Source organism: Lipotes vexillifer, unplaced genomic scaffold (assembly GCF_000442215.2).
Source record: "Lipotes vexillifer unplaced genomic scaffold, Lipotes_vexillifer_v1.1 scaffold490, whole genome shotgun sequence".
Taxonomy (NCBI): Eukaryota; Metazoa; Chordata; class Mammalia; order Artiodactyla; family Lipotidae; genus Lipotes; species Lipotes vexillifer.
Window position 1 is genome coordinate 3,174,625 of NW_006796397.1, and position 26,399 is coordinate 3,201,023.

At 37.8% G+C, this 26,399-nt stretch overlaps 1 protein-coding gene across 1 annotated transcript; it reads left to right on the top strand.

Annotated features, from left to right (window-relative positions):
• Window positions 1-1,150: 1,150 nt before the first annotated feature.
• EPHX4 (epoxide hydrolase 4) lies at window positions 1,151-25,818 on the top strand. Its single transcript, XM_007468529.1, has 7 exons — window positions 1,151-1,437; window positions 4,342-4,427; window positions 11,508-11,665; window positions 13,680-13,808; window positions 17,360-17,463; window positions 22,480-22,628; window positions 25,345-25,818. Exons 1-7 carry the CDS (start codon window positions 1,207-1,209, stop codon window positions 25,586-25,588), a joined length of 1,101 nt encoding a protein of 366 aa, XP_007468591.1. The 5' UTR covers window positions 1,151-1,206; the 3' UTR covers window positions 25,589-25,818.
• The last annotated feature ends 581 nt before the right edge of the window (window positions 25,819-26,399 follow it).

Sequence of the window (26,399 nt, forward strand, 5' to 3'; positions counted from 1 at the left end):
AATTTAAATTTCAATGAGATACCACACTACACAACTCTTAGAATGGCTAAATTCGGGATTTTTTTTTTTTTTTTTGACAATACTAAGTGCTTTCAAGAATATGACCTAACCATAACTCTCACACATTGCTAGTGTGAATTAAAATTGCAGCCACTTTGGAAACCAGTTTGGCAGTTTCCTATAAAGCTAAATGCACACTTAACGACCTGACCCAGCAATCCCACTTCTAAGCGTTGACCCAAGTGAAATGAAAACTTAAGTTCGAACCAAAAACTTTACATGAGTCACTTTATTCAGAACCACCAAAAACTGGGGAGAAAACTAAAATGTCCCTCAACTGGGGACTGTTCCATAAACAATGATGGTACATCCATCCAACAAAACACTTATAAGCAATAAAAAAGAAACAATATATGTAACAGTGTAGTTGAATCTCAGATGCATTATGCTAAGCGACAGAAGCCAGAAACAAGAGGTTGCATACTACATGATTCTATTTATACAGTATTCTTGTAAAGGAAAAACTCAGAGGAACAGAAAAAAGACCAGGGATTTCCAGAGGCTTGACTTTAGAACCAAACACCTGTCTGGGCATATAACGACTCTGAATCTAGTTGGAGAATATCAACACCTTCAGATGATTGTTTGGAATGAATAAAGAAATAATGTCTGTCAGGTAGTATGAAAATCGTTTACTGCTCCTCCTCCACGCGCCCCATAATTCCATGATCCAGAAAAAGGCCTAATTGAGGACAATGGGAGGATTTGAACACTGGTCAAAATGAGTGGCTCTTCCGTCCACAGTACCTAGGATGATTTGGGAAAGTTTCACCTTCATTTTCCCCACATTTTAGCAATTCTGAAATGGGATTTTACTCTGCGGAGGAAGGCCAGGTCTCCACCCTTGCCTACCTAGTCCGGGGCGGACGTCGCAGCGCAGTGGGTCTGCGGGGCGGCGCTCCGCAACTGGGCGCAGTGGTCGCAAGAGCTCACCGTGAGTGCGGGAGCCCGGGGCTGTGACACCGGACCCGCGCCAGGCACGGACGCCCGGGGGCCCGCGGGGAGGCGCGCGCGGAGCCGGCAACCGCGGACCGGCTGGCTGGGCTGACGCGCCGCCGCGCTTGCAGTCTCGCTCCGTAGCCGAAGTGCTCGCCGCTGCTCCCCGCGCCTCGGAAGTGCAGCGGACCCCGCCGTTGCCGCCGCCAGATGGCGAGGCTGCGGGATTGCCTCCCCCGCCTGATGGTCATGATCCGGTCCCTGCTCTTCTGGTCCCTGGTCTACTGCTACTGCGGGCTCTGCGCTTCCGTCTACCTGCTCAAACTTTTGTGGAGCATCGGCAAGGGACCCACGCAGACCTTCCGGAGGGTCGCCCGGGAACACCCTCCAGCGTGCTTGAACGACCCCTCTTTGGGTACCCACTGCTACGTGCGGATCAAGGTGAAGGCCGGCGCGGGCCCGGCGCTATCGCGAGGGAACGTGACGACTGTGAGAGCAGAGGGCGCCGGGCTGATCCTTGCATGACTCCAGGCCCAGCGTCCCCTAGTGTTCTCGGGGCTCGCAGGGCGTGCGGCGGGGACGGGGAAGGTGCCAAGGGGATGCAAGAGGGGCGAGGTGTCGCGGGAGAGGGTCGGGATTGTGTGTCTTTACGGCCCCTGTTTGTTGCGTGCGTGTGTGTGTGTGTGTGTGTGTGTGTGTGTGTGTGTGTGTAAGACAGAGAGAGAAGGTTATGTGGAATTTCTCTAATAATCTGGGTCCTATTATATTACTGTCCCCTCCTCCTCCACCACAACAACCCAGAATAATTCTGTTCTCTCTCCTCCTGTAAGGGGAAGCTGTCGTCTGTCACCTCTTTGCCCTTTAGAGCTCAGATAAGCTGTAGGGAATTGTTACTGGTGGCGCCCTACTGTCTCAGGGGGCTGTCCTCGTCCAAATTTTAGAGATTGAAAGAGTAAATAGAATAAGTCTTTGGAAATCAGGAGTTTATTCAGATCAGCAGAATGGAGCATTCACAGATGACCTAAGCAACATGAAACAATAAATAAATTGTGTACGTTTGTGGGGAAGGAAGCAGACTTATGGTGCCAGAGACCAAAGGAATGGCACAAAAAGTAAATGCCAACTATGCATGCAGACTCTAATTGTCCATGCTTGTCCCAAGCTTTCTTACAACCCTCGGATATTCTATTTCCTGAGGCTCCAGGTGGTGAAGGGAGATGGCTTCTTGAAATGCACTCTGCAGTCTGACTCGCAGGCCTTTCAAAAATAGCCTATGTGAAAGGATATTTTTGTCACCAGGTCTGGGATTCCTATTAGGAACTAGATTGCCCAGCAGCTGAAGTTCAGAAAACCAAGGGGCATGTCTTTCTTACAGTTATTCAGCCTGGAGTTGATATGAGAATTTAAATGAGTTAATATGTGTAAAAACAAATAAACGAAACCAAAAAACTTAGAACAGTGCCTCGCACATAGTAAGTGAAATGAAGTATTTATTCACTAAATCCAATCAAGTGCCCACAGCCTTTCAGCTTCCAAGACTCACCACCAATAAAAGAAGTTATTGAACTTCTGGGAAGGCATTCAGCAGTGGAGGGCAGGGCTTCCCTGGTAGTGCAGTGGTTAAAAATCCGCCTGCCAATGCAGGGGACACGGGTTCAATCCCTGGTCCAGAAAGGTCCCACATGCCACAGAGCAACTAAGCCCGTGCGCCACAACTACTGAGCCTGCGCTCTAGAACCCCTGAGCCACAACTACTGAAGCCCCTGCACCTAGAGCCTGTGCTCTGCAACAAGAGAAGCCACCACAATGGGAAGCCCGCGCACTGCAACCAGAGAAAGCCCACACACTGCACAGAAGAGTAGCCCCTGCTCACCACAACCAGAGAAAGCCCGTGCGCAGCAATAAAGACCCAACACAGCCAAAAGTAAATAAATAAAATAAATACTTTTAAAAAAAGGAAAAGCAGTTGCAGGCAAAGTCAGAGTTGTTATCTTCATCCTTCCTGAAGGGGAAAAGCAGTTTAAGAATCATCTGGAATTCCTCATAATACACTTTTTCTGACTCTGGCCACCTAAAGAGTTTCCCCAGAGATATAGAACCAAGGAGTGGAAAGAGCATTGTCCTGGGTGGCAGGACAAGATGGAGGTTCTAGTCATAGCCCTGCCCCCAACCACCTTTACGACCTGTGCTAACATCTTTGGACCTCAGTTTCTAACTCTGCAAAAATGATAGGGTTGAACTATATGACCTTTAAGATTTTTTTCACATCTGGAAACCCAATTGCTTGGGTTATCTGATAAAAAAAACCCAGTCTCTGGGTTTTGGGTCTTGGTTTCTTTCCTCACTTCCTTCTGAGTTTTTGTTTTTCTTTCTTGCTTTTTCCTCCACTTTCCTCTTTTCTGTTTGTTTTATATTTGCTGTATTCCTGTCTCATTCCCATGATTTTTGTTTTCCTTGGGCAGTTTTGTCTCCCATATGCAGAGTGAAGGCTTGAGCACTCAGATCATTCGGCTGTTAGAAATACACTGATATGGGGGCTTCCCTGGTGGCGCAGTGGTTGAGAATCCGCCTGCCATTGCAGGGCACACGGGTTCCATCCCTGGTCCGGGAAGATCCCACAACCACGGAGCAGCTAAGCCCGTGTGCCACAACTACTGAGCCTACATGCCGCAACTACTGAAGCCCATGCGCCTAGAGCCCATGCTCCGAAACAAGAGAAGCCACCACCATGAGAAGCCAGCGCATGGCAACGAAGACCCAACACCGCCAAAAATAAATAAATAAATAAAATAAATTTTAAAAAAATAAAAGAAATACACTGATTGACATGAGGAACAGGCAGCCAGGGGAACTGTACGTGCAACCTCAACAGAAAATACTAACGTGGGAAGGAGAGAACTAAAAATAAGGAAAGGTGGTGTGAATTATGTAACTGATGGCACAGCTCTTGATGGGCAAGCTGAGAAAAGTACATGAGTAGGAGGTAAATATGGCAGGAATATAAATGCAGATCAGAATTATTTACATGTTCTGCAGAATTTGAGTGCGATGAAATGTGACACATCAGTAAGAAAATTGTGACTGTTTCAGAAGCTCATAATATATAAATTGACCTTGTAAATAGAAGGAGAAGGAAATGTTGACAAAAGTGAATCTTTCAATTTACCCTGTTAATAAATCATGGTTATTTTTTCTTTTTGAAAATTAATATACTTATTTTATTTCTTTATATTAAAAATAATGCAAGTGAAATTTTTTTAACGGCATGGAAATACTAAATGTACTACTTTTTACAGTCAACACAAAACATCGCTGAAATTTCATGCCCTCTATTTCGCACTGCAGGATTCGGGGTTAAGATTTCATTATGTTGCCGCTGGAGAAAGAGGCAAACCACTTATGCTGCTGCTTCATGGATTTCCAGAATTCTGGTAAACTTACCAACTAACTTTTTCTTTTGCACTAAAGACTCGGCTTATCATAGAGTCATTTTCTTATAATGACTTTTAATAGACCCCATGCTATGATCAAGTACTGGCCTAGAGTTATTATTCTTAAATGTTCCTCAATCACAGGAATGGTGTTCCTCCTGTTTTAAAGAAACGTGCATATTATCATCCTAAATTTTTTTTTTGATAATTAAAAGAAGTATCATTTAGTGTTTCAAATTTCTGAATAGTCAATTACAAAACAGTTTTTATAGTACCTACTGTGGACAAAATACAACATTGGATAGAAAAGGAGATTTGCAAGAAAACAAAGAATCAGAGTGCCTGTTACCTGGCAGCTTTTGGTGAGACTTGGGGTGAGGGAAAGGCAGAGGGAGAAGAGGGCTCATGGAATCTGAAAAGGAACTCTTTCCTCTGCACATAGTAACAGGCTCAGATGAATGCAGGACAAATTAAGGACTGGAATATTTCACGTTGAGAAGAAAACCTATAGCCAAAAATACACAGTTGCTAGTTACCTAGAAGAAAATGTTCTGTTCTCCTTTGAACCCCACAGAGCCAAGTAAGTACAGATGAAACATCACATGATTAAACTTTAAAAAAATGAATATCTTTTTAAAAGATGGTACATATCAAGGTGGTAAAAAGAAAATCATATTTTTGATAGCTCAAGGCTATGATCTTGAGATGGCTAAACGGACCAAAAAAAAAAAATCATATTCTCTGAACTGACTCAAATGTAGAATATATGGTATGTTTTTAAAGTTCTGGGACAATGCCTTGTCCCTAAATGTCTCCCTTACTTTTGTTCTTAACACCTAGAATTCCACCATTACATATTCCTCACTTGCTTTAGAGTTTTAAAGATTTTGGGTCATCCAAAGTCCTAATTTAAAATACGTCTAGCTGTGAAAGAGATATTACCTTAATACACTTTAGTTAATACTTTTCAAATGAAAGGGACTTTATTAATAAATGCATTGAGATTGCTAGCGCACTAGGAAGTATTAGGCATTGAAGAAAAGAATGGAGAATGGCAAAAACCCATCTAGCTAATCATTTTCCCAGAGCAAAAAGTCTATGACATGATTGGCTCACAAGTAAAATGTTAGTCTGCAGCGTTAGTCAAATCTGCATAAAGTAACATGGGCAGTGAATTCTGGCTCAGCCACTTAATTGCTGCAGGACCCTGCACAATCTACAAGAATCTTGCAGAGTTGTGGGGATAAAGGGAGTCAAAATATGTGAAAGGCCGTTCCCATGGCCCCAGTGAATACTCAATAAATGTTCATTTTCTTCCTTCATTCCCATTCACTCAGTGTGGAGATCCATGTGCCACCACTAGCATCCTCAGTGCATTTATTAATAAAGTCCCTTTCACTCATAAAGTATTACTAAAGTGTATTAAGGTAATACCTCTTTCAGAGCTAGAGGCTTTTTAAATCAGGGCTTTGGATGACACAAAATCTTTAAAACTCTGAAGTAGGTGAGGAATATGTAATGGTGGAACTGCAGGTTGTTAAGAGTGAAAGTAAGGGACAAATTTGGGGACAGAGCATTGTCCCAGACCTTTAAAAAATAATTTCCTGATTCTGCTGATGATAGTTAATACTTCCTGAGCATTTACTATGTGCCCGGCACTCTTCTGAGTGTCACAGCTACCCTTCTGAAATTGGCAGTGCCAGAAAGTAAGGTATACCTTCTTAAACTTCAGAGCTGACCTCTGCTCTAATATATCCTTGGTATATAGGAATGATAATGATCTAATAACATACATGGATTTTTACCTTTCAAATTTCACACCTTATAGAAAAATTCAAAAGTTAACCAACAATGTAAGTATACCTTACTTTAACATTTTAAATCATCAGTCTATATAAAATGCATGATATGAGTGGGGAGAGTTAACTTTTTAGAAAGAAAAGATTTAAAGGCTCTTCTCTTTCTGTACCTCATACTAACCCCGATACTTGTCCGTGCTCTTTTTCCTCCTGGAACGTCACTTCTTTATATGTGGAAGATAAAGATGAACCTGCAACCACTTCAGCCACTTGGTAATTGTTTTGAGAAGCCCCAGAAAATAGCAGTGATACCCATTTAATATAGGACAGTAGGTACTCTGTGTCATATTTTAAGAAATGATACTTTTGCACATTTTTCACAGCATTGTCCCATTATTTACTCTTCATGAGACCCCTTTTGCAAAACAGAAATGTCTGGTGATTCTTGTCCATGTCCTAGAATCTTCAGTGGATAGGACAGCCTAGGAGGGGGCCCAACACTAGTCACTGGACATCAGACCCATTTTCTCCTGCAAAATCAAGTCTTGGCTTTGTCCAAAAGGGTTATTGAGAGGAATGGTTTAGTTTTGAAAAAACTCCTAGAGATATTTTTACTTTGAAGAGCATATATTAGGAAATATATGCAGATCATGGGAATGAGTCCCCTTCTGTTCACCAAATGTACTATTTGTTACTCCAGCAAGATGCTTGCTATAATTTAAAACAACAATAACAGCAAACCCTGAAAACTGAGTTACTCAAATAGACCATATTGAATTCACTGAACTTTGCTAGCCATTAATCTGAAAGCTACCTGGTTGTTCAGGGAGATTCCTAGAGCAACTACATGGAGATTGCTGTTAATCAAAAATTTCTATTTGAGTGTGTCCTACCCTAAACCAAGACCTCTCTGTTGACACTTACTCTGTCTTTCCTTCCAAATTACCACTATTCCCCATTATACAATCTAGTCAATTCCATTCATGTGCTCCATTCAGGAAAAAGTCAATTTGAATCAGAATTTAGGATAAAGCTGTTTTGATTAAGCCACTTCAAGTCTCTCTCTCTCTCTTGAACTTTCCCTTTTCTTTTTCCAAAAACCCCTTCTCTTGCACTTCTCCCCTTTTTAAGAGCCAAAAAAACTTTATCTGGCACTTCAAACCGATTTCAATTTACATTATAAATATAAATATTATTCCTCTATCAATCAAGTTTTGCCTAAATACACATGAATTTATAAGCTTCTTTGTAGATCAGGTAGGTCAGATTATTTGGTACAGTGAAAACAAAATAATCATAAATTGGCAATGTGTGTAAAAGTGCTTTTTAAACAGAAAAGTACTATACAAATGTAATGTATTATTTGCATTTATCATCATTAACTAAGAATAATTGTTGAGAATTGGTGACATTTAATGCATACTATTAGATGTTACACAGAAACAATAAAATTCTCTGTCTTCTTTCTTAAAATATAAAGGAAACATCAAACAATATACACATCTATGAGAACTTTAGCTAAATTAGCCCAAAATAAGGCCGTTTGTCAAAGATGATTTTTCTCCCCCTCTATCTCCACCTCAATTTGCATTGCTTTTAAAAATATTTTGAGCTGATGCAGGCAATTTCTGGCAATACACCAGCTGTGTGGGATGCATTCGTCATTACTCAAATGCTGAGGCAAGTGAAGGCTCGTCATCCATACAGCTGAGCAGAATCTGATGACTGCAACTTTTTCTCTCTTGTGAAGGGGAAGAGGGTATTCTACATTTCAAAGAGGCTAGCCTGGTAAACCAGGGGTCCTCCTTATGTTAAGAATAATAACTAAGAAAGAGGTTGCTTTCTTTGAAGTGTCCTCTGCTATTACCTAAAGCTACCAGAGGGGGAATAAACAATGTGGATGAAAATAGCTAGATTTGTTTATTTATAATATTGTCAGGAGTTACTGATTTTGCAGTATGTTTCATTTCTCTATCAAGGGGTTTGTTTTGTTTTATTCATGTGAATGACATACCCATCAGTCTATCTCTGGGGTGATTTCTTCAGTTTACAGTTAATGTGTAAATCAAATATGATTTATTTATGAACTCTAGGAAGATTGCATTTAAAATTTATTTTGTACTTTATTAAGATAGCAGTTGCAATCCTTAAACATTCTTAGAAATGTTTAAGATATTGTTTGGCTCCACTCATTGACAATAGCAATAGCTGAATTTATTTGGAAGGCAATTTAAATTATTAATAAGATAATGACGTGCAGGTATTATGTTTGCATAATCTCTAATACATTAAATGTAAAATGTTACAGGATTGTACACATTTTTTGAGTCAAATTTCTACCTTGAAATCTCTAATTAAATGAATTCTAAGTGAAGACACAAGTATTTAAGATATTAAAACAATGCACATTTTAATAGAAATTGAGTATACATTCCCCAACAGGAATCTGGGAACTTTAGTTCAAGGTCGTCTCAAGGTTTGAACTGAAAAAGAGTTTTATGGAACAACTGGTATTTCTAGCACTATCATAATTCAGTGCTTTCATTTGTTCATTGTTTTACTCAGTCAACAAATGTCTATTGAGCACCTACATGTCTACCAGATAATTCAGGGAGCTCACCATCAAATGGAAGTGCCAGGCACCAACAGACTAGTATCTAGTACACTTGTCTGTACACTCTTCCCAGTGCACTGAAGAGAGTACAGACAAGTGGGAGAGTATGGAAGGGGCCACCCAACCCACCTGTGAAGGAGGGAGACTGGGAAGTCTCCTGGAAGAGGAGGTGCCCAGCATGAGGAGTTCAATGAGGGGTGAGGGACAGGGATTGTGGGTAGTAGGGGAATGATGGGGAGGGATGATGTTTCAGACAAGGAAATTACGTAAACAAAGTCATAAAGACAAAACCCATGTTTATTCACTGCAAGTAGATAAGTGCCGCAGATGCAGCATAGCATGGGCTCTCAGGCCAGACCACCTGGGTTTGAATCCTGGCTCTGCTGTTTGCTAAATCTGTGACCTTCAGCACATGCAGGAACCAATCTGTGCCTCTGTTTCTTCATCTGTAAAATGAGTATAATAATAGTACCTACTTCATAGTACTGCCTTGAAGATCAACATCCCTATGTGTGAAGCACTTAGAATTGTGCCTGGCATGTAGTAAAACTGATATAGATGTTAGTTCTTTTTATTATATAGCAAATGACAGAGTATAAAGCAGTCAGGCTGGAAGATCAGGCAAGTCAAATCTTGGAGGTTTTGTCTGCCAGAATAACATGCTTGGGCTTCACCTTATGAGTAACAGAGAGTCAAGAAAAGCTGTTAAGCTGGGAAATGACCTGAAAGAGTTTGTGTTTTTGCTAAACCACTCTGGTTTGTAGAAGACAGAGCCAAGGGGAATGAAATGGACACAGACCAATCGATAGGCTGCTGTGTTAATGGAGGCCTGAATGAAGGTAATGATAGCAGGGATGGACAGGAAAAGTGATTAAATAAATATTTAAGAGGTTAAATCTTCTGAACTTTATTGATTGAGTATGAGGGATTATAAAGAGTGAAGAGTTGGGCTTCAGTTATGAAGACATAAAAAAATCAATTCACAATGTTAAGTAAGGCTATGAGAAAATAATAAAATCATATGTGTTGACAGATGAGTATCTTTAAGGAATGAAACAGCTTCATTTGTTTATTACAAACCAGAGACAAGATTATCAATATTGCTATGGCCTTGCTAAGAAATACACTTTTTGTTAACATTTTCAAATCCATATTAATTGGCAGTGCTTTTGCAGATTTTTACAAATTATAGATATCCTAGTAATAGATCGAAGACTCCATCCATTCATAATTCCAAATATGTATCTGACACCCTTCTTGATAATCTACCTGCTGATGTAAGGTGGTTGATTTGCTTCGTTGTTCTCATGGCTTTGTGTCACTTCACACTGCAGTCCCTTTGCACTATTGGTTTATAATCTCAGATCACTGTTCACTTTCCTGTTGTGCTCCAAAAATCTTGCCAGACAACAATCTCCCATTTGGCTTGTGTCAGATAATTTTGCACTGTGTTTTCATGGACAGATGTGCATGCAGATGCTTTTTGATAAATGCATATTTTGAGTTCCATAACATAGTGAGTCACTTTGAAAAATCCATGTCTCTTTTTCTGTTTGTTATCCATAATGATTTTGCTTATTAGAAGAAGATAATCTCATGGATCTCTGTATTTCAATTAATTCTGCAGTTTTATTATCAAGCACAGGGGGAACACCTGGCCCAGCAGAAACTTCTAGGACTTGGCTGTCACTATGGCCATTCTAATTAGTCAGTTCCTGTGCCATTTTGGTTGTTAAATGTTTTAAATATCACACTAGCTTATGCTGATGGTTCAGGATCTTCCCCCCAAGATTTTGTTTTAGCAAGTGGAGGTTTATCTTTTTTGTTTGTTTTTATTTTTGGCTGTGTTGGGTCTTCGTTGCTGTGAGCGGGCTTTCTCTAGTTGTGACGAGTGGGGGCCACTCTTCATTGCGGTGTGTGGGCTTCTCATTGTTGTGGCTTCTCTTGTTGTGGAGCATGGGCTCTAGAGCGCAGGCTCAGTAGTTGTGGCGCCTGGGCTTAGTTGCTCCGTGGCATGTGGGATCTTCCCAGGCCAGGGATCGAACCTGTGCCCCCTGCATAGGCAGGTGGATTCTTAACCACTGCGCCACCAGGGAAGCCCAGAGGTTTATCTTAAGTAGTTGTTTTATTGGATTCTTTCCGTGAAAATATTTTTTTTAATCATCAGACATTTTCATCCATGAGTAACCCATTGTTATTACTAAAAACATTGAATCCTATTTGACAGTGGACTAAGGTGAGTAAAATCTCCCTTCTAGGAAAATGTATTTTCATCTCACAAATTTTTTGAGAGAATCAAATGATGCAGTATGCGGAAGCATTTATAGGTACAGACTCAGTGATAGTGGTGAGCATTATTTAAGAAAAGCTTAGAAAATTGACTTCTTAAATACATTTCTTAAGGTTTTAGTATCTGATATTTTGTAGTTTCTATAAACCCTGGCCCTTTGTTATACCCCACTGGACCTGGTAAAAAAAAATAATATAATTTTAATAAAGAACGTCAGTGCTTATTTCTCAAACAGTTCTTTTCTTTCCTGCCCACACACAGCCATATAACCTTTCTCAAAAACGAGGAGTTTCTTACAGCTTTCCACTTAGAAAATCTGTAATGTTATTCTTTGTATTAGTTACTGTGGTATTTTTAACGTTTCTTATTTCCTGCAGGTATTCTTGGCGTCACCAACTAAGGGAATTTAAAAGTGAATATAGAGTTGTAGCGTTGGACTTGAGAGGCTATGGAGAAACAGATGCTCCCATTCATCGAGAGAATTATAAATTGGACTGTCTAATTACAGATATAAAGGATATTTTAGACTCTTTAGGTAGGTTTTAAAAAACAGTGTTAATTCTTTTTAAGGGACTAACATTCAACAAATTGTAAATTTGATTACCTCATTTCTTCCATCTACCTGAGCTGTTATCTAGATCCTGTCACCTTGGTTCATACAGCTCAAAATATTTATAAAGGCAACTTAAAATAACACAACCAGAATAACTATTCTAACAGCCAAAAGTGACTCTCAAAATTTGTTTTTAAGAACTGACTTAAGGTAAACTATTATTTTCAGAACTAATTATTAGAAATTTGATTCTTGTTCTCAGAAATTTTATTTCTTCAGAACCAACACCTAAATATTTATTTAAACGTGTTGTAAGATGCAAAAACACTTGCATTATCTTTCTTGTATTGATCAGCTAGTGCCTCAATAATATTGTGTAACAGACCACCCCAAACTCAGTGGCATACAGCCATAGGCATTCATGCCTGTGCTCCTGGATCTTCAGGTCAACTGTAGGCTGGACCCCTCTGGGTCTTTGCCTCAGGCTACAGGTCCAGCTGGGATTGGCTTCTCACTGTGAATGGGGCTGGAGCCCCAGCTAAAGCGGAGCAGCTATCTGCGGGAAGCTCTTCTCCTGGTTATGGTTGAAGTGGCAAGAGTATGAGCCCAGATGCAAAAGCATATTTCACGTTTCTGGTCGCAGCTCATTGGTCAAAGCAAGTCATATGGCTGAGCCCCAAATCAAGTCATACACCCACCACAAAACCAAAACAGATCACACTGCCAAGTTTAACATCAAAACATCAAAGGGGTGGTGAAGGAACTTCCCTGGTGGTCTAGTGGTTAAGACTCTGCACTTCCACTGCAGGGGGCACAGTTTGATCCCTGGCTGGGGAACTAAGATCCCGCTTGTCTTTTGGCATGGCCAGAAAAATGGTGGGGTGGGGGGGACTTCCCTGGTGGCACAGTGGTTAAGAATCCACCTGCCAATGCAGGGGACATGGGTTCAAGCCCTGACCCGGGAAGATCCCACATGCTGCAGAGCAACTAAGCCCATGCACCACAACTACTGAGCCTGTGCTCTAGAGCCCATGAGCCACAACTACTGAACCCACATGCCACAACTACTGAAACCTGAGTGCCTAGAGCCCGTGCTCCGCAACAAGAGAAGCCACCGCAATGAGAAGCCCACGCACCGCAACAAAGAGTAGTCTCTGCTCACCGCAACTAGAGAAAGCCCGTGCACAGCAACGAAGACCCAACACAGCCAAAAATAAATAATAAATAAATAAATTTATTAATAAAAGGGGGGGAAGCAGTGAAGTATACTACCTCTATGGCAGTGGGGAGAGGGGAGGAGTAAATATTTTTTAACAATAATCTAATACACTATATCCCTTTTGACTAAAACCCAGCTGCTACCATCGATATGTTAACAGAGCCAGTATAGTGAGAAACCCATGAAATCAAATTAAAGACCCTTTTCTACAACAATCTAATAAGAACGTAGATCAGGTCAATATTCTTAGAGGGGAAAAAATGGATGAGGTCTGGGGGTGTCAATGCAGTGTTGTAATTTACTGTGATTACAGTAAAATAGACTCAGAGACACTGATTTCCGACAGCCATATTTCTTTCACATTTTGTGGTAATTCAGTCAAACTTGGCTAAATTTGTCATCATGAAATTTTCCAGTTAAATGAATAATGTAATCTTGCTTATGACCTAATTATGTGTAGTCTTTACCATGGCTTTCCAAACTCAGGTTTATGTGACCAGAGCTAAACTATTTCCAATTTTTTTTTAAAGTATAAATTCCCAAGAGAGATTCTGAGGTCTATAATGGATCCTGGGCATCTAAATTTTCTAAAAAGCTACCCTAGGTGATTCAGACATACAGGGTTTTGGAAACACCAAACGCAATGTCTGCACAAAGTGCATAATTAGGGTAGGAGAGTAGAAAGATTAGTTTTAGAAACATACCTATTTTATGTGCGGTAATGATGTACCCACCTGTTTCTTTTCAATGATGCCAACATTCATTTCTCAATTACAGGGTATAGCAAATGTGTTCTTATTGGCCATGACTGGGGAGGCATGATTGCTTGGCTAATTGCCATCTGTTATCCTGAAATGGTGATGAAGCTTATTGTTATTAACTTCCCTCATCCAAATGTATTTACAGGTGAGTTTAAATTTCCTTTAAGACATCTTTCATAGCATGACAATTCACTATTGTCACTGACACGGATTAAAAACAGCAAAAGTTGATTAACATAATATTTTTTTAAATTAAATGACTAAAATATGATATTATCACATGATAATGTCAGCTATCTCAGCTTTAAATATTCCTGAAGAGTCACAGGAAGTGTTGCTTTATATTTGCTTGCATAATTTTATTTCTTTTTAGAAAACATTTTACTGCTAACTTAGGGAGAGTTAAAGAGTTAAAGGGAAAATGCAGTAACATTACTTTGACAGTAATGAATCTTGACAGCCTAGAAATAAATTTTCCTCTTGCCTGACTCCTTTGGCTGTCAGGAATGGCAGCATTCTTTAAAGCAGCGGTTCTCAAATTTTTTGTCTCCTTTATACTCCTAAAAATTATTAAAGACCCCATTGAGCATTTGTTTATATGGGTTATATCCATAAACATTCACTGTATTGGAAATTAAAAATGAGAATTTTTTAAATGTTTATGTATTAATTCATTTTTTAAAAATAATTAATCCAGTACATATTAGCATAAACATTTTACTGAAAACTAGCTACATCTTCGAAAACAAAATTTTAGTGAGAGGAGTGTCATTGTTTTACATTTTTGCAAACCTCTTTAATTTTTGGCTTAATAGAAGACAGCTGGATTCTCATAGCTGCTTCTGTATTCAATCTGTTGCAGATGTTTGAATTGAAGTATATGAAGAAATCTGGCCTCACACAGATTTGTAATTAGAAAAAGGAGGAGAATTTTAATAGTCTTTTCAAATAACTGCATATGTTCTCCTTTAATACTACACCAAACTCAAAAATTAGTTATTTCTTAAAGGTTAGTAACAATGTGGAATCTGACGTCATATTAATGAACCTTTTGTACTCTGTCACATTAAAATGCATAATGGATTTTTTTTCTACCTATGCATGATTTTGCAATCATCACGCATTGGAAGATATTGGTTCATTGAGTTATGCAGATCTTCCATAAGTTGACACATTTCATTATATGCTATCAAATCGTGTTCATTAATATCACCCCAGTTGCATCAAAAAAGCCTTTGCAAAGCTGTCAAGCTCACAGTAGCAGACACAAGTTTCCAAAATTCTAATTTTCATTTGAAAGCTTGAACTTCATCATTGACAACAAACACTGTTGGTTGTTTTCCCTCAAGTGACAGGCTCACTTTGTTCATTTTCAAGAGACTATCTGTTAAATACCCAATCTGACTGATGATAGTTAGTCGTTCTCTCAAGTAAAAATGTTGTTCTATTAAAAATGCAGCTAGTTCAACTTATCAGACAATTGCAGAAGTGCTTTTCCTCGAGACAATCATTGTATTTGGGTGTTCAACAGAACTGCCTTATTTCCTATTTCATCACAATGTTAAAAAGACGTATACAAAAAGGTAGAAATTTAATAAAATTAATAATTTTTGCTATTTCATCCAAGACCTTCTTAAGTGAAACCGCCACTTAATTTTATGGATTTATGTACTTGTTTGTTTACAGCAAGTGTGTGGTGGTGAAGAATACAATGACTGCTGGTATTGTTTAGTGTCACCGCCTTGATTTGTGCTCAGGCAGCAATGGCTATATCTACTATTGCCTTTGTACCATCTGTGCAAATGTCGGCAAAATGAGAAAAGCTAATTGTATTGTTTTGAAATAATTTGACCATCTGTATCCTTTAAAGGGGTCTTAAGGATCCCCAGGGGTCCACATGGACTGAGAACCTCTGCTATAAAGAGAACCCTTAATCTTAAGAGTGATTAAAAACAAATAAACAAACAAAAAAACCTGTGAACAATGGCTAGGCACATTTTTATTTGGTTTTGACAAAAATTATAATTTTGTCCGCTTTAACTACCCTTGTCAAATTTTCTGAGGTTCAGTACTGTCATGACCCATAGTAGCCCTCCAGGGAACAAAAAATTCAGAAAAACATATTTTTATTTCCTCCTCAAAATTAAAGTAGGTGAGGGAGAAAGGGAACATGACTACATAAATACTGTATAAGTATAAAAGTTAAATTTCAGATACATATTCAATTGTCCTATCTCAGCTGAGGTAATAGCATGGCTGCTTAGGAATCAAATATCAAACTGAGGTTCATCATATTTCTCTCAGTTGCGTTAGACAATAGAAGTTGTGCTACATGCTTGTTCAATTGATCAGGACCCTAGAGTAAATGTTATTTTGTTGGTGCTGCTATATGGACAAACTGTAATTGGTCATTTCAGTAAGAAAATACTTGGATATTTCTGGAACTATCTTATCAATAATAGGTTCAACCCTGGTCAGGTTAATATGAAGTCTTCAAGTAATATGACTATATTTTCCCTTAACTGTATTGATATCTCTTGATGCGGAGCTGAATAAATCTTATTCGATGATGACTTTACAAAAAGTATAGCACAACAGTGCTCCACTTACCTGAGAATCATAATTCTAAAAACTCCAACCATGTTGAATACAGTTACACAATTAGAAATAAGAAAAAACAATCACCTCTATAGCAAGGAAAATAAAAGTATAGTACACAATACACAACAAATATGTACATTTAATATGTATGATCACATTACTGCCTAGTTTAAAACTTTTGTCTTCCCAAAACACTTAAAAATCTTTATCATTCTGGCCTTACCTGACTGGGTTTCTGCTTTTCTTTCTGAAACTCATCTCATACCATCTCCCCCTCCTCATTCACTACATATCAGCCACACTGGCCTTCTTTCTGCTTCTTGAACGTGCCAAGCCCAGTACCTACTTTCTGTTCTTGATGCTCTTCCTAGATCTTTGCGTTCAAGTCTCATCCCACATCCCCAGAGAAACCTGTTCCACCACCTTTACTAAAGGATAGTCCCTCCACACCACCCAACCATTACTTTCAATCAGATTACCTTGTTTTATTTTCTTTATGGTATTTTTGCTAACTAAAATGATCTTTTAAGTATTCATTACTTATTTATTATGTATGTTCCTTATGAATGGGAACCTCTTTTCTCTTGTTCAATGCTAAATCCCCTCACACACAGTAGATATTCAAAGATTCATTGAATGGATGAATTTTCTCAATACATGAATGAATTTAATGGAAAGGCTTTACTTTCTGTTGAGGCCATATGAATAAGATATTCAAATCAGCCTGGAAGGAAGATCTTTTCAACAAGGGAAAATTACTTCCCCATGTATCCTTAGGAAAAGTGTTTGGTCACTGATAATGACCTTGGAGAAAAGGGAGTGTTATTTTGGGTTTCCTGTTCCTTTCTGAGTCAACACTTCATAAAGTGGAACTTTCTTCTTATTTAAAGTGCTTTAAGTATTTAAAATACAAAAAATATCCAAAATAAAATATAAGAACATAGAAATTGTTCCAAAGAGAAATATACAGAAGCCTTATTTGTAGATTCTTTTATGGGATCATCTCAAAGGTGAAATTGCCTTAAAAAGAAGTTATTTCAATAGTAAGTAATTCATACCCCTTGGATAAGGTCTAACATGGTATTTTAATTTCAGAATATATTTTACGACACCCTGCCCAGCTGTTCAAATCCAGCTATTATTATTTCTTCCAAATACCATGGTTCCCAGAATTTATGTTTTCCATAAATGATTTCAAGGTAAGTCAAACATGGTGATGGATGTTACAGACTTACTGTCTGTAATCATTTTGCAGTATATACAAATATTGAATCAGTATGTTGTACACTTGAAACCAATATAACGTTATATGTCAATTATACCTCAATTAAAAAAAGAAAGACTGGTGCCCAAGAGGATGACAAAATTAGGAGGTCAAAAATAAAACATAGACTGAAACACTAAAAACAAACAAAAAACCCAAGAAAACCGGTTCTGCTTATGTTGTTCTGATTTATTTTAAATAATCATTTATTGTACATCTGTTATGTGTTATGCATTGTTAGGCATTTCCTCCTATGCAAAAAAATAAGTCAAACAAATAATGTTAATGAGAAACATTTTAAATTAAAATCCATCTCTAAGAAAGAAAAACAGGGAATTCCCTGATGATCCAAGTGGTTAGGACTCCACCCTTCCACTGCAGGGGGTACAGGTTCAATCCCTGGTTGGGGAACTAAGATCCCAAAAGCCTTTCAGTGCTGCCAAAAAAAAAAAGGGAAAAGAAAAACAGACAAATGCTAAAACTTAATAAATGTTTCTAAGGCTTCATCGATAGGCTTACTTATTTTTACAGTCTCTATTCGTATGTTTGAGTGCCTGGCTGTTAACTTAATTTTTTCTGAGAGCCTGTTCCCCTACAGGCATACTTCTTTCTAGAGAATGTTCCATGGGGAGATGAAAGAATATGAATGCCAGGTAAGAGAATTTGACAACAGCAGAAGTGGAAGCCCTTGGGAGTAAACAAAACCCCCAAACAAAATTAAGCCTGCAGGTATTGGTGTACCATATACACTGACACCAGGAGTCATATGTAGTATCTGTTTCTTTGAAGTTAATTAGTTGCTTCTTGTTTGTCCAGCATTCTGTTAAATATTTAGGGAGGTTAAAAAATGACATAATATTATTTTACCTGGAAATACTTCTGCATGTACCTCTGACAATAAGGACTTTTTAAAAAAAAGAACATAACTCCGATGCCATTATCAAAGCTAACAAAATGAACAACTTGTTAAAATCATTTAATGCCCATTCAAATTCTCTTAATTGTCTCAACTGTCTTTATACACTTTATTTGTTTGAATCAGGAACCAAACAAGGTCTACATATTGTATTTGTTTGTTATGCCTTTTAAAATTTTGAACGGTTCTTTCCTTTTGTTTTTTACCATCACTTTTTTAAGAAGAAATTTGTTCATTTGCCCTGAGGAATGGTCCACATTTTGGATTTGACTGACTGCTTCATCATGGTGTTATTTAACTAGTTGTGCTAAGCCTTGTCTTTCCTACTTCATAGGTGCTACTGATCTAGAGGCTTGATTAGACTGAAGTTTAATTTGACAAGAATATTTTATAGGTGGTTCTGTGTATTTCCTAATGCATCACATCAGGGAAGCACATAATGCCTAGCTGTCCCAGTTTTAGTAATGCTAACACTAACCAGTGGGCTCACAAATTGTCAGCCTATCCAAATTGCCTAACAACCAACTTTTCAACAAATAACTTTAGCATACCTTGATCGTCACTGCCTAGGTTCATTATTTCTTTAGAAAACAGTGATTTTTTATTCTATTGGGATGCCTTAAAAGTTCCTTCAGTTTTAAGGAAAAATAAAAGACACGTTTTTCATTTTCACCAAGAGCTTTACTGAACCCTTTGGTTCCCCTACCTTCTGCCATTTTTCAGGCAACTTCTAAATTCCATCTTCCCAAAACTTTTTATCCTTTTGAGCAAAGAACTGTTCTGGGTGCCTTTTACAGTCTTCCGGGGTATTGAAATTTTTTCCATTAAGAGAACTTTGTAAAGACCGAAATAAATGGAAATCTGAAGGTGCAGTGTCTGGTGAATACAGATGATGAATCAGAACTTCCCAGCCAAGCTGTAACAGTTTTTGCCTGGTCATCAAAGAAACATGCGGCCTTGGTTATCCTGATGGAAGATTATGTGTTTTCTGTTGAGTAATTCCGGATGCTTTTTGTTGAGTGCCACTTTCAGTTGGTCTAATTGGGAGCAGTACTTGTTGGAATTGTTTGGTTTTCCAGAAGGAGCTCGTAATAGAGGATTCCCGTTCAATCCCACCATATGCACAACATCACCTTTGGATGAAGACCAGCCTTTGGTCTCTTCCATTCCACATTACTGTACAGTATCCACTTTTCATCGCCCGTCACAATTTGTTTTAAAAACGGAACATTTTTGTTACGTTTCTGTAGAGAATCGCATGCAGCAATACGATCAAGGTTTTTTTTCGCCTAACTTATGTGAAACCCAAACATCAAAGCGATTCACATAACCAAGGTGGTGCAGATGATTTTCAACGCTTGATTTGGATATTTAGAGTGTGTCGGCTATCTCCTGTGTGGTATAACTCGTGGTTTATTGCTCTCAATTAATTTCTCGATTTGATCACTGTCAACTTCAACTGGTCTACCCGACCATGGAGCATCGTCCAGCGAGAAATCTCGAGCAAGAAAATTCTCAAACCACTTTTGACACGTTCGCTCTGTCACCGCACCTTCTCCGTACACTACACAAATCTTTTTTTGAGTTTCGGTTGCGTTTTTACCTTTCTTGCAATAATAAAACATAATATGCCGAAAATGTTCCTTTTTTTCCACATGCCGCGGAGCGGCTGGGCCAGTGAGCCATGGCCGCTGAGCCTGCGCGTCCGGAGCCTGTGCTCCACAACGGGAGAGGCCACAACAGTGAGAGGCCCGCATACCGCAAAAAATAAAAAAATAAAAAAAAATAAAACATAATATGCCGAAAATGTTGCTTTTTTTCTTCATCTTCAATATTAAAATGGCTACACAAAAATTCACCAGTTTTGATAAGTTTTTTTTTAATGCATGCTAGTATGACAGCAGTCACAATACAACAAAATTGTTTCGAGTAAAGTTAAAGACAACTAAGTGCTACTAGAGCCATCTTATGGAAAAATCTGAACGAACTTTTTGGCCAACCCAATATTATTCTTTCTGCTTTTATTAACTGGAATTCATGTATAAAGGAGAATTTCCACATCTATATTCGGTTATTCTGAAATACAGTTCCCACAAGAATGGCAGGACAAATGCTTCATTATTTCCCTTTGTAAACAACTTCCAGAGTAATGAATTGGTGCCCTAGAAACCTCCACTGATAACCAATGAGGGTTTTTTTTTTCATATCATTATGAGCTCATGATTTTTAAAAATATATTTGATATTTATCAATTGATTACAGTCATTATTCTCTTTGATGCCCAAATTGTTGCAAGTGTGAACTCCTTCAGGTTGGCTCCTATGTCCTCTTGACACAGGAGCCCTTTAGTCAGGGATAGCTTGCTTCCTTAATGTCCTAAGTTCATCATTTTTTAGTCAGGGAATAGATTGCTTCCTTAATGTCCTAAGTTCATCATACTTTTCCCGTTCCAGATCTGGAATCAGTCATTTATTGAATGAACTCTGGCTCCTATTAGTAGGGAATGGTATTTAGAGACCACAGTTTGGGTGTCAAGGTGATCATTGTTACTGAGTTTTCATTGCTTCTAGATCTTTCCATTGGACAGAATGTAGACATACATATATTTTAGAAAAAAATTATGAGCTCTTATTCACATTTCCAAAGCAAATTTAAGATGACAGGTTTTCACTTAACTTCTATGACTTTATATAAAACATTATATGGTTCTAAGTCAAAACTCTAAAACAAGGTACATTCAGAGAAGTCTCACTTGTCTCTGTTTCCTCTGTTTCTCTGTCTCCATCCTATTCTGTCTCCCATCGAAAACCATTTTGGTTAGTTTTGTTTCCTCTTTTTATTGTTTCTTTTAAAAATATAAGCAAATATATATATATATATATATATTTATCTTTTCTTTCTCACACAAAAGATAACATACTATAAACACTATTTCTACCCTTGCTTTTTTTCCACTTGACAATATACCCTGCAGATGACTCCATCATCAGCATAGAGATTATCTCCATCTGCTCTTAGAGTACTAAGAACACATAATTCACCATCATGTACCTATACCATAGTTTATTCATCCAACCCCCCACAGACATTTGTTTCCATTCTTTTTTTTTTCTTAATTAAAAATTTTTTTTTGGCTGTGCTGCACCACGGGGCATGAGGGATCCTAGTTCCCAAACCAGGTATCGAACCTGTGCCCCCTGCAGTGGAAGCACAGAGTCTCAACCACTGGACTGCCAGGGAAGTCCTCCATTCTTTTTCTATTGCAAATAATGTTTCAATGAATCACCTCCTGCACATGTCATTTCATATTTTTGCAAGGGTGTTTTGGGGTTGAGGGATCTAATTTTAAACAAGAATCCCAATAATTCTGATTCAGGTGGTTTAGAGACACACTTTGAGAAATGCTGGTATAGAGCAGTATTTTTCAAATTGTAGGTGGAGACCCATTAGTGAGTCATGAAATAAGTTTTGCAACTCAGTAAAGTGGCTTGCAATTTGAGTTTTTAAAAATAAAGTAGAACAGAATTGAAAATATCATTACATGCTGTAATAAGTGTAAGGGCTATTTCTTTAAACTTTTGTTTCAGAAATATATATGTAGAGATACGAACTGGATCATGATGTAACATGTGTTTGTTACTCTAGGTTGTGATCAAAAGAAGTTCAAACAATTTAGGGGGAGGTGTGTGGATTGGTTGTCAGTAAATAGATAAACTGTTAACTGGAATATCAGGTTTTAGAGCAGGGATAGTACTTGAGCTCAGCCTTGTAGAATGTGAAGAGACACCAAGAAGACAGGATACTTTTCATAAGGGTGAAGTGTCCATGGGGGATTAAAAGGGAATAATATCAAAAATAAAGCCAGGAAAGCAGAAATATATAAAATGTGCTTGTAAACAATGAGGTCTCCAACCTGGCTAGAGCAGAAACTGGGAGCTATCACTGCACACTGACCATCATTCTCTTTCAAAAGCCAAATATTTAGTTACTATTAGGCAACTGAAGAGTTTTAATTATTCTCTTCTCACTTATCAGGCTTTGAAACATCTGTTTACTAGTCACAGCACTGGCATTGGAAGAAAAGGATGTCGATTAACAGCAGAAGATCTTGAAGCTTATATTTATGTTTTTTCTCAACCTGGAGCATTAAATGGTCCAATCAACCATTACCGAAATATCTTCAGGTCAGTATAATTTGTTCTTTTTAACTAAACAAAATATTAATTCCATACAGAGCCAATATTTGATTTTTGTTAACATCTTTATTGGAGTATAATGGCATTACAATGGTGTGTTAGTTTCTGCTATATAACAAAGTGAATCAGCTATGCATATACATATATCCGCATATCTCCTCCCTCTTGTGTCTCCCTCCCACCCTCCCTATCCCACCCCTCTAGGTGCTCACAAAGCACGGAGCTGATCTCCCTGTGCTATGCGGCTGCTTCCCACTAGCTATCTATTTTACATTTGGTAGTGTATATATGTCCATGCCACTCTCTCACTTCGTCCCAGCTTACCCTTCCCCCTCCCCGTGTCCTCAAGTCCATTCTCTATATCTGCGTCTTTATTCCTGTCCTGCCCTTAGGTTCTTCAGAACTATATTTACTGATTATTTTTAATAAGAATTATTTTGTCAAGTATTTTCCATTAAGTTCTTTAGCTTAGTATACTAAAACCTACTCTCTTAAAATATTTAATGTTTTTCTTTGTTTTCTTTCTTTCTTTCTTTATACTGTAGTATAATTGACATATAGCATTATATTGGTTTCAGGTGTACAACATAATGATTTGATATTTGTATGTATTGCAAAATAATCACCACAGTAAGTCTAGTTAATCATCTGTCACCATACATAGTTATAATTTTTTTTCTTGGGATGAGAACTTTTAAGATCTACTCTCTTAGCAACTTTCAAATATGTAATACAGTATTAACTACAGTCACCTATCTGTACATACTTTGTTTTATCTGTAACTTACGTTTCATGTGATATTTAACAATTTGAAACCTCAGGACCAGAGAATATGTTTTTCTTTTAATTTTCTGAAAACTCCTCCCTTTTACCCTCAATTCGATCTGGTGAAGAATTTATATTCCTCTTTACTTTTTCACTAATAGTCCTTTTAATAGGGACTAATAGTCCCCTTTCCTTACTGATTCAACTATTACACGCTCACATGTTGTTAAATATGCAGGTAACTATTAGAAAATGTTTTGTTTTGGAACACTTTATGAGCTCCAGAATTTAAGTGACTTGCAAGTTTGTATAGCAATCCATGTATCAATAATTAAGTATAGATATATTTTTATATCAGTTTACCCATTCACCAAGAACTCAATTTTTAGGAGCATTAGAACCAAATGATGGCCACTTGCATGGGAATCAAAAGTTAAGACCTTGGTGGACATATGTGATATCCTTCATATTCCAGCAGCATTTTATGAACCCCAAGTAGCCACAAGTCAAGCTTTTTTGTAACTAGCAAAAATGTAATTCAGTGCTGGAGAGTGTCTAGTTAGATGTTCCTTCTCATTCTTAGTTAACAGGGGTGTAATTAATACCATCCCGCCTTTCTGAAAAACAGCTTAGCAGAAGTTGTCAAAAGCTTTAAAAATATGTATCCTCTTCAGCTCAGGGATTCCACTTCCAGGGCTCTAGCCCAAAGAAGTTATCTGAAATGCCAACGAAGATTTGGGCACAAAATGCTAATTGCAGCATCACTTAAAACATCCCTGGGCTTCCCTGGTGGCGCAGTGGTTGAGAGTCCGCCTGCCGATGCAGGGGACACGGGTTCGTGCCCCGGTCCGGGAAGATCCCACATGATGTGGAGCGGCTAGGCCCGTGAGCCATGGCCGCTGAGCCTGCACGTCTGGAGCCTGTGCTCTGCAACAGGAGAGGCCACAACAGTGAGAGGCCCGTGTACCGCAAAAAAAAAAAAACACCAAACATCCCCTTCTTTTAAGTGATGCTATAATCTAAATATTCAATTATACAGGAACAGTCATTTATGGGTTATTATGCCATAAAATAGTATGTTTTACAATTATTTTTGAAAAACTATATGAAACAAGAAAGTTATTATAATTTAATATGAAATTTGCATGTGTATACTGTGTATAAACTGTGTATATTTACTGCATTGTACTTATGGTTTCAACGATATGCATAGAAAATGACCATTTTTTAAGGATGGAATTATGCATGATTTTATTCTTTATACTTTTCTGTATTTAAAAAATACACAATAAAAACTTTATATTTTAAAAAGAATCTTCTTGCGAAATAAATAAAGTATCATGTAGGATTAAGGCTCATTCCGTATATATTTTCTGACTTTTCGGTTCCAATTTTCACATAAAATGCATTAGATTATCCAACAAATAATTGAAATACGTTTAAACAGTAACACTGTTTAAAGCTCCCTTTCATCACACTATTCAGAAATTCTGTTATCTTTTTGAAGCAAATTATTCTTCATAGTGATGAATTTCATAGCCTGCATTATAAGTTTTGCATGGCTGATCCAATTAAAACTTTTATCTTGCCCTTTCTTAAATAGACCATTAATTTTTTTATTGTACAGATTGATTGCCTAATGCAGTGTTTCTCAACCATGTTTTTCGTCATCATCTCCCTTCAGAGCCTTTTTAGGCATTTTTTTTTCCTAATTGCCCCCCACCCCATGAAATTTTAATATCTGTTTATGTACTGTGTGTATACTCATGGTTTATATATAAAAAGCATAATTTTTTTTTCACTCTCCCAAGAACAAATTTTCATCCCTTTGGTGGTGATATTACCCTCCTTAAAAATCTGTGGCCTAAAGAAACATTTTGGGGGAATGTTATTTTAATGTTTACAGTGAGTCTCAAGCCCACGTGTTTTGTTTTTATAGCTGCCTGCCTCTCAAACATCACATGGTGATCACTCCAACACTACTACTGTGGGGAGAGAAAGACGCATTTATGGAGGCTGAGATGGCTGAAGGCACAAAGATTTACGTTAAGAACTATTTCAGGCTAACTATTTTGTCAGAAGCCAGTCACGGGCTCCAGCAAGAACAACCTGACATAGTGAACAAATTGATATGGACATTTCTAAAAGAAGAAACAAGGAGAAAAGACTGGCTTTTTCTGTGACGAGTCTGTAATGAAATCTGTAAATAATTTTTTTAAATTGTTCATCAACTTCTTTAAGCTTCATTAGGAAAAATTGTTTTAATATGCTTTACCATAAATAAATATCCTGACAAATGACATCGAGAAAAATCTGAGAATGTGTGAACTTGTAACATAATGTTGTTTTTTTTCTTGTTGTATTTTGCACAGAAAAGCATCTGCCTTAAAATGTACACACTTGTACAAAAAGGAAGTTGGAGAAAGTGGCTCAGTTTTGGTTTTTCGTGTTATTTACCCTGTTAATATATGGTGCCTTTCACAAATGTATATTAAAGATTAGCTGTGCCATATTAAAAGGCAAAACTGCAATCGTATAAATTGTTATTTTATTGTTCCAAAGTTCTTTTTACTATTTTTTCACCGTTAAAAAATTCTATTATCAAATCTCTTGGATTTATAGTATATTTATTAGTTTTAAGGCAGATATGACAAGATGAATGTGCATCTTAAAATAGGCCATAAATACTATTTACACTGGGAAGAGTAACAAAAGAGGATATGAAGATTCTATATATACATATATATTTATTAAACATTGTAGGGAAGCACATCCATTAAATTACTTGCCTTAATTCTTCAGCTAAATTGGTGAGAGATTTAGAAAAAAGATCAAAATGTGCTTTTGCCCCATTTAATGCAACAAGGATTGAATACTGTACTTCCTATGTGCACTAGAATCTAAGCTCCACAGGGCAGAGATTTTTGCTTTATTAACTGACATATATCCAGCATCTAGAATAAGAGCCTGACTCATTGTGGGAGCTCAAATATT

Excerpts from the sequence above, each read along its gene's own strand:
- EPHX4 (XM_007468529.1), top strand. The coding sequence starts at position 1,207 with ATGGCGAGGCTGCGGGATTGCCTCCCCCGCCTGATGGTCATGATCCGG. Across the intron at positions 1,438-4,341 it reads ACTGCTACGTGCGGATCAAG|GATTCGGGGTTAAGATTTCA; the intron begins GTGAAGGCCGGC and ends TTCGCACTGCAG. Across the intron at positions 17,464-22,479 it reads TTTCCATAAATGATTTCAAG|GCTTTGAAACATCTGTTTAC; the intron begins GTAAGTCAAACA and ends CTCACTTATCAG.